Genomic DNA, 8,486 nt, shown 5'->3' with positions numbered 1-8,486 from the left:
CCTTCAAAACCGCACTAAAAGAACACCTCCAGGCAACTTCAACCCTAAACTAACACCCTACCTTCCACATCATACCTCTTCGGATTGTAAATAATCAAATGTAAATTATCAAATGTAGACACTTTTTCTTATACTTTCTGATCTCTCTCTCTGTGTCCACTATACTTGCTGTACATATCCTACCAAGTCAGCCCTACACTGTTCCAATGTCCATTTCTTTGATGGTGCAATTGTTGATGTTGATTGTTGATGACTGAAGTGTTGATACCAACCAAACCTAACCCCCCTCCCTCCATATCCCACACCCCGGATTGTAAATAATGTAAATAATTCATATACTCTGATGATTATCTTGTGTGATGACTGTATTATGATGATAGTATATATCTGATAGTATATCTGTATCATGTATCTTTCAGTGAACCCCGACTTAAACAAGTTGAAAAACTTATTCGGGTGTTGCATTTAGTGGTCAATTGTACGGAATATGTACTTCACTGTGCAATCTACTAGTGAAAGTTTCAATCAAAAACACAAATACAAATTTATTGTCAGAATGTCGTCCAGGAAATGTTTTAAAAATGTTTCATTTGAATGCGCCACGTTTATTTGCTCCAAACTTGTAACACTTTTATCTTAAATCCAACCAGGGTTTATTTTGGAGTGAACCAGCAGGAGTCACCTCCCTCGATCGTCTTTGCACTGACACGTGAGTCATCTGCACATGTGCATTATTAATTAATGCAATATTTTTTTTCCGCGATTAATCACATGAGTTAACTTATTAGTTGAGCTCAGCCACATAACCAATATATTAATTTCCAGACATTTTTTTCTCCATTCATTATTTTATATTTTACAGTATTTTGACAATATAATAAATTCATGGACAAGTAAGCCACGTTCTACATATAACGTGTTTACACTTTAAGTATGTGACGGGCGTACTATTTTTGTGCTGGAAAATAATCACTTGAAAGTATTAAATGAATTCCGAGGTGCACCTTGAGTGACGCGCGGAGCAGAGCGACATAAGAGAGAGAAGGTGGGAACTCCACTCCACGTCTTTCCGCGATCGATTGCTTCTGTCTGATCTCTGATGTTAAAGATGGATGCCTGCCGCAATTGGTAAATAAACACTATTAGGCGTTTCGCGCCGTCGCCACCTCCGCGTTCCTAGCGAGCGGCGGTTTAAAATCCACGGCGAGATTGTTAACTTGACCTCGGCGTGTTTCGACGGGCTGTGGAGATACTTATAAAAGAGCCGCAATGCAGCGGTGTCGAGCTTCTGGGACGAACCTCGTCTTCGCCGGGGTCGATTGGCTTTCTTTCAGCGGCGAATAAAACCCTTCAAGGAAGCTTAAAACAGGCTAATTCCTAACCTAATTCTTAACGGTAACATGCTATGTGTTGTTAGCGTGGATGTTAGCTTTCTGTTAGCCTGGTTAGCTTGCCGCCTTGTAACTATTTAGCCTTTCTTTGTTTTATTCCTGCTGCTTTTTTTTTTTATAGGGGGTTGATGCATCAAAGTGTCACTAACTAACCTTATTCACTCCCAGCTAATAGACACTGGAAGAGAAGGAGGCCGGGTCGTGTTTGAACGTGTATTTGTGAGTAGTTGCAGCACATTCATTTATGCCATTGAGAAGAACTGTGATTTTATTGCAACACTGTTTGCTGCAGCCCTCTTTTTTTTTGGCCGAGGCTTGCTGAGCTACAGCATGACCACAGCAGTGACTGCTCATCTGGTAGTTCTGGCAAATGAAAATGGAGGAGGTTTCAATGTCCAGCCTGGACAACAGCAAGCTGGAGGTGCAGTAAGATTTTTAAAAAAAAACCCACAATGTCCTATGAATGTTAAAAGATTGTCACGTGACATGGTGCCTTTCTTGCCAGGGTCTAGCTCAGGACATCCTGTCTGACCTGGTGGAGGATGCATGCCTGGGCCTCTGCTTCGAGGTCCACCGGGCTGTCAAGCAGGGATACTTCTTCCTGGATGACACGGACCAAGAAAGCATGAGAGACTTTGGTAAGAACACTTTTTAATTCACAACAACTTGCCATATCGCCCGCGCTGACTGTCCTTGCGTGCCCAAGAAATCGTGGACCAGCCGGGTTTGGATGTGTTCGGCCAGGTGTACAACCAGTGGAAGAACAAAGAGTGCGTGTGTCCCAACTGCAGCCGCAGCATCGCCGCGTCGCGCTTTGCGCCGCACCTGGAGAAATGTCTGGGGATGGGACGCAACAGCAGCCGCATAGCCAACCGCAGGTAAGACATCTAAGTACCGTATTTTTCGGAGTATAAGTCGCACCTGCCGAAAATGCATAATAAAGAAATAAAACATTTTTTATAAGTCGCACTGGAGTATAAGTCACATTTTTGGGGGAAATTTATTTGATAAAATCCAACACCAAGAATAGACATTTGAAAGGCAATTTAAAATAAATAAATAATAGTGAACAACAGGCTGAATAAGTGTACGTTATATGACGCATAAATAACCAACTGAGAACGTGCCTGGTATGTTAACGTAACATATTATGGTAAGAGTCATTCAAATAACTATAACATATAGAACATGCTATACGTTTACCAAACAATCTGTCACTCCTAATCGCTAAATCCCATGAAATCTTATACGTCTAGTCTCTTACATGAATGAGCTAAATAATATTATTTGATATTTTACGGTACTGTGTTAATAATTTCACACATAAGTCGCTCCTGAGTATAAGTCGCACCCCCGGCCAAACTATGAAAAAAACTGCGACTTATAGTCCGAAAAATACGGTAAACACCACAAATTGCAGCAGCTACGGCTGCACAATTTTGAGAAAAAACCTAATTGCGGTTGTGATTCGATTTGCGATTTTTATATTTTATGCAAAACCCCAAACCAGTGAAGTTGGCACGTTGTGTAAATAAGAACAGAATACAATGATTTGCAAATCCTTTTCAACCTATTTTCAACATGAGTAGACCGCAAAGACAAGATACTTAACTTTCGTTGTTATTTTTTGCAAACATTAGCTCATTTGGAATTTGATGCCTGCAACATGTTTCAAAAAAGCTGGCACAAGTGGCAAAAAAGTTGAGGAATGCTCATTAAACACTTATTTGGAACATCCCACAGGTGAACAAGCTAATTGGGAAAAAGGTGGGTGCCATGATTGGGTATAAAAGCAGTTTCCATGAAATGCTCAGTCATTCACAAACAAGGATGGGGCGAGGGTCACCACTTTGCGAACAAATGCGTGAATGCATTTTTTAAGAAAATTTTTTAACCAGCTATTGCAAAGAATTTAGGGATTTCACCATTTACGGTAATATCATCAAAATATTCAGAGAATCTGGAGAAATCACTGCACGTAAGCAGCAAGGCTGAAAACCAACATTGAATGCCCGTGACCTTCAATCCCTCAGGCGGTACTGCATCAAAAACCGACGTCAGTGTGTAAAGGATATCACCACATGGGCTCAGGAACACTTCAGAAAACCACTGTCAGTAACTACAGTTCGTCGCTACATCTGTAAGTGCAAGTTAAAACTCTACTATGCAAAGCCAAAGCCATTTATCAACAACACCCAAAAATGCAGCCGGCTTCGCTGCGCCCGAGCTCATCTAAGATGGACTGATGCAAAGTGGAAAATTGTTCTGTAGTCTGACCAGTCCACATTTCAATTGTTTTTGCAAACTGTGGACGTCGTGTCCTCCGGAACAAAGGGGAAAAGAACCACCCGGACTGTTATAGGCGCAAAGTTGAAAAGCCAGCATCTGTGATGGTATGGGGGTGTATTAGTGCCCAAGACATGGTTAACTTACACATATGTGAAGGCACCATTAATTCTGAAGAGTACATAAATGTTTTAGAGCAACATATGTTGCCATCCAAGCAACGTTATCATGGACGCCCCTGCTTATTTCAGCAAGACAATGCCAAGCCACGTGTTACAACAGCGTGGCTTCATAGTAAAAGAGTGCAGGTACTAGACTGGCCTGCCTGTAGTCCAGACCTGTCTCCCATGGAAAATGTGTGGCACAATATGAAGCCTAAAATATGACAACGGAGACCCCGGACTGTTAACTTAAGATGTACATCAAGCAAGAATGGGAAATAATTCCAGTGTTGTTAAAAGGAAAGGCCATGTAAGACCGTGGGAAAAATGTCCCTGTGCCAACTTTTTTGCAATGTGTTGCTGCCATTAAATTCTAAGTTAATGATTATTTGCAAAAAAAATTAAGTTTCTCAGTTCGAACATTAAATATATTGTCTTTGCAGTTTATTCAAATGAATATAAGTTGTAAATGATTTGCAAATCATTGTATTTTTGTTTGCGAATTACACAACGTGCCAACTTCACTGGTTTTGGGTTTGAACATATAAATGCATAAAACTGCAAAAATAACGAGTGAAGGAAGACATGTTACTTTGACACTGTCGATCAACACATTCTTGTCTCAAAGTGCCACACATTAGAACAATATGCAATAATTTACTTAAAAAAATATTTGGCTTTATGCAGACAGACTAAGAGCTTTTGTCTACATCATGTTCTTAAACTGAATAAATAATACATAAATACTATACAGTGTATATAATTTAACATAATCATAACATGATAATAATGCAAGTAATCATTTAAAAGGATATAAACTTGTATTTCTAATTACTGTAGAATTGGTTACCATTGTGCTGTAATTGGAAGGTAAATAACTTTATCCTAAATGAATAAACCAAACAATTAAATGGACTCTCATATCTATAAACAAAAATGTAACTTAACTAAATATTGAACATGTTAAAGTGCATTTTTTTCCCAGTTGTAAAAACTAGGTCGGACGTTGTCTTTTTGTTTATTGCCATCACGTGATCACAGCATTTTCACTCATTTGCCTGTGTTGATGGGCTCATATTGCCCATCTGTTTGGAAGCTGAAATATTTCCACAACAGGCCATTTGGCTGTGTAATCATATTTTGTCCCTCTTCATTTTTGTGACTTTGCGAAACGTCCCACTGGTTCTCTGTCTTTGCTTCCTGTGTGTGCGGTCTCGCTGAGTCGCTCTCTGCCCACGAGACAAAGATTGTGCATAACTGACAAGAGGACTCACTGCATTCAGTTAATTCTAAAATAAACACGCTTAGGTGCTGAGAACGATGCACAGAGCGAGATGTACACAAAAAAAACCCCACCTCAGACTCTTGGGGGTAATGTCAATTAATCGTGCAGCCCTAGCAGCAGCTATTTTATTCAGTCCCTCCAGAATGTTGCAGTATTTTTTTGTGATTGTTTCGAAAAAAATTGCCATGTTTTGAGGCTTATTTTGAGCTATTTTGTGAATTCGTTAGCAATGCTTTGTGTTCCTTGTAACATTAACCTTCAAAAATTCATTATTTTATTAACAATTGGACTGTGTCCATGGACGTTTTTCCTGAGTTTGTAAACAATAACAAAAATGAGAAAAGATTGTGATAGTAAAATATTGATATAATCGCTGTAATATCAACCACATATTGATACTGTACAGTAAAACCTCGATTTACGAACATAATTAGTTTTTCATTAGGGTTCGTAATTCGAAAAGTTTGTATAGTGAAGCAAATTTCTCCATAAGAAACATTGTAAAAATATAAATGGGCTACAGCCTCGACAAAAGTCCATATTTTAATGAAGGTTTACTGAAAGTGCTATACAGTACTGTACATCAAAGCTGTATATCAAACAGCTTTGAATTAACTATCTCTTTATTTACAACAATAACAAGCTGCTGTCCTCTGTATGCGCTGCTCTGCCAACAAATGCACAAACACAGAAGTCCCTTTGTTGCCCTCACAAACAATCAAAAATCACAACAATTCTTAACAATTATATTGCTACATTAATACACATTTAAAAAAAGTAAAATCCACTTTACATTAACATTTGCAAAACAGGAGCTGACGAGAAAAGAACAGACCGTCGAGAAGGGTGGAGGCGGGGGGATGGGTCGTGTGTGTGTGTGTGTGTGTGTTTTCTTGGAAAAGGCGCCACTGAACGAGAGGTAGCTCTTCTCCTCCTCTGTGAAATAAGTCTGCTTTAAAAAAAAAATTCCCAGAAACGTCCGGTTTCATCACAATTAAAACTGGCTGTGTTATGAAGCCTGCTTTGTCGATTCTTCCATACTTGCGAGCACCATTATTGTTCTCCTCATAATTAGTCTTTTTTTTAACTCTACTGTGAGTTAAAAAAAAGGACTCGAGTTGGCAAAATGTTCAGAACTTGTCAAAAGAAGGCTGAATGAGGCGCTGAGAAGTGACAACTACTGTACTGCACAGCAAGTGACGTGGAGGGCTCCACCTTTCCAAAATTGCTGAGCCCTATGGCACAAAAATGGCTGCAGGCGGGGCACAAAATGAAAACAATCACTTTATTAAAGTACAGTGTTTTATTTTCCTAGTGTTACTGTTCAAACTGTGTGTAATGTTACAGTGGCCAAAAATATTAAATATACTTGTTAAATAAAACATTTGCCTTGTTTTTGATAAATACCTAGGCCTAATACGCTGCTGTATTTTAATGTTGGTCATTATGGTGGTACTTGGAGAGCCAATTTTTTTCTGAGGTGGTACTTGGTGAAAAAGGTTTGAGAACCACTGGTCTATACTTTCAAGCATGAGGCTAACGTCATAGTCTGCATGAGTGCTGCGCAATATGTACAGGCATTACTCTTAAAGTGTGTCCAGATTTACTTTTTTTAAGTGTTCAGTTCATCTCATGATGTTTATTGTATTAATTTTGTTATTTTAACAGCATATTTTATTGAGTAACGCTGAGTCATTGTGTGTATGCGTGTGTGTGTCATAGAATAGTGACGGGTAACAACACCAACAACAAGTCCGAGAGTGATCAAGAAGACAACGATGACGTCAATGATAACGACTGGTCTTACGGGGCGGAAAAGAAAGGTGACTGTTTTTATTCTAATTTATCAAATGTATTGATCCAAGTATAAGACAACTTATCTTTTTTACAATCAGTTTTTGGACAAAAGTTTAAGAGAAAACCCAATGCAAAAAAAAACTGTAAAATGAAATTTTTTTTATTGTTGAAATAATGTTTATTTCATCTTATTTCTTAGCTGCTAGTCTTTAATGACTTTGCCTCATTGATCCAAATGATCTTAGAATTAGTCTCATAATAAGATACATGGGTGCGTGAGTGACTGAGAGAAAAGCTCTGACATACCTGAGGGAGAAGTTGATAGGCGCCATAATACAAGCCAACCTTTTACTGACTTTCTTCTTAGGGAAAAAACGTCTTATATGGGGTCAATACAATATTTATTATTATTATTATTATAATGGATCATTCATTTATAAATCTAACTATGTTTTTTCCTCATAATTTACAGCCAAAAAAAGGAAATCAGATAAGGTACGGTGTTTATTATTGCTCTCTTTTATTTGTTACCATTCAGTTTTGACTAAGTTTTGGTGTGTTTTTCTCCTGTTTGTTTTTTTGGTCTATCTCAGAATCCAAACTCGCCCAGAAGATCCAAATCATTTAAGCATAAGAGCAGTAAGTAAAAAGGAGATGTTGTAATTTAACATATTTATGAATATGTGTGAATTAAATGACTATAATGACGAAACTCCGCCTCCTCTGCATTTCCAATAGGCATGATGGGCCCTCGGCGTCGCATGGACAACCAGGAAAGCCCGCGCATGCTGATGAAAGATGAGGCATTCCCTCAATAACACACGCACACACACACACACACGCACACACAGGAAGACCAACAGTACTTTAATCATGTGAAATGTTGGTGTTTTTGGTGACTTTTTCTGCAGACTCTGACCTCTCAATTTATACTTGACACATTTTTGTTTTTTAACGCCCGCCCACATACAGACACTGGCTTTCAATGTAACAATGAATCATTTTACATATTCCAAGCGTATGTACAGTAAAATCACTCGGTGTCCTAGCAAGATTTATTACAAAAGTGAGGGCTTTTGTATTTCATTGCAATTTTAAAAAAAAAGAAAAGAAAAAAAAAGAAAATCTTATTTTGTACATTTAAGGGTCACATTACGTTTCAGAGAATCGTTATAAGGAATGATTTGTCTTTTTGTTGTTTTTACATCCAGTTATTTGTGTGTATTTGAAAGAGTTATCATTCACCAGCGAGTGATTTAATCGAATTGTACAAGCAGTTATTTTGCGACACAAAGCGGGTGTCCTTTTTATTTTTTATTTTTAGGAAGGTGGGAAAATGTTGTGTTTACATTGTAAAAGGGTTACAGGTGTGATGTGACAGTGTAAATATTCCAGTAGTTGAATTGCTGCTATCATGGCTCAGTTTCATTCATCTGTCTATCATAGTAATAAATGATTTGTTACATTTCTATTTTTCCCTTTTTTTGGTTGGATACAACATTAATTATCGTACGTGGTAAAAGGGACAAGCGGTAGGAAATGGGTGGATGGATGGATGGTAAAAAG

The 8,486-nt window shown here is 38.2% G+C and overlaps 1 protein-coding gene across 1 annotated transcript; it reads left to right on the top strand.

Annotated features, from left to right (window-relative positions):
• The first annotated feature begins 1,004 nt into the window (after positions 1 to 1,004).
• On the top strand, positions 1,005 to 8,314 carry atxn7l3b (ataxin 7 like 3b). Its single transcript, XM_062055695.1, has 9 exons — positions 1,005 to 1,128; positions 1,560 to 1,610; positions 1,684 to 1,812; positions 1,897 to 2,029; positions 2,098 to 2,269; positions 6,846 to 6,946; positions 7,393 to 7,415; positions 7,514 to 7,559; positions 7,659 to 8,314. The coding sequence occupies exons 3-9, from the start codon at positions 1,762 to 1,764 to the stop codon at positions 7,736 to 7,738; spliced, it is 606 nt and encodes a 201-aa protein (XP_061911679.1). The 5' UTR covers positions 1,005 to 1,128; positions 1,560 to 1,610; positions 1,684 to 1,761; the 3' UTR covers positions 7,739 to 8,314.
• The last annotated feature ends 172 nt before the right edge of the window (positions 8,315 to 8,486 follow it).

The sequence above is a fragment of the Entelurus aequoreus genome, linkage group LG08, assembly GCF_033978785.1.
Source record: "Entelurus aequoreus isolate RoL-2023_Sb linkage group LG08, RoL_Eaeq_v1.1, whole genome shotgun sequence".
Taxonomy (NCBI): Eukaryota; Metazoa; Chordata; class Actinopteri; order Syngnathiformes; family Syngnathidae; genus Entelurus; species Entelurus aequoreus.
Note: the sequence above shows the minus strand (reverse complement) of the source record. Positions and strands in the feature narration are given on the sequence as shown.

Coding starts and splice junctions, on each gene's coding strand:
- atxn7l3b (XM_062055695.1), top strand. CDS start 1,762: ATGAAAATGGAGGAGGTTTCAATGTCCAGCCTGGACAACAGCAAGCTG. Junction 2,270..6,845: donor AGCCGCATAGCCAACCGCAG/GTAAGACATCTA, acceptor TGTGTGTCATAG/AATAGTGACGGGTAACAACA. Junction 7,416..7,513: donor AAAAAAGGAAATCAGATAAG/GTACGGTGTTTA, acceptor GGTCTATCTCAG/AATCCAAACTCGCCCAGAAG.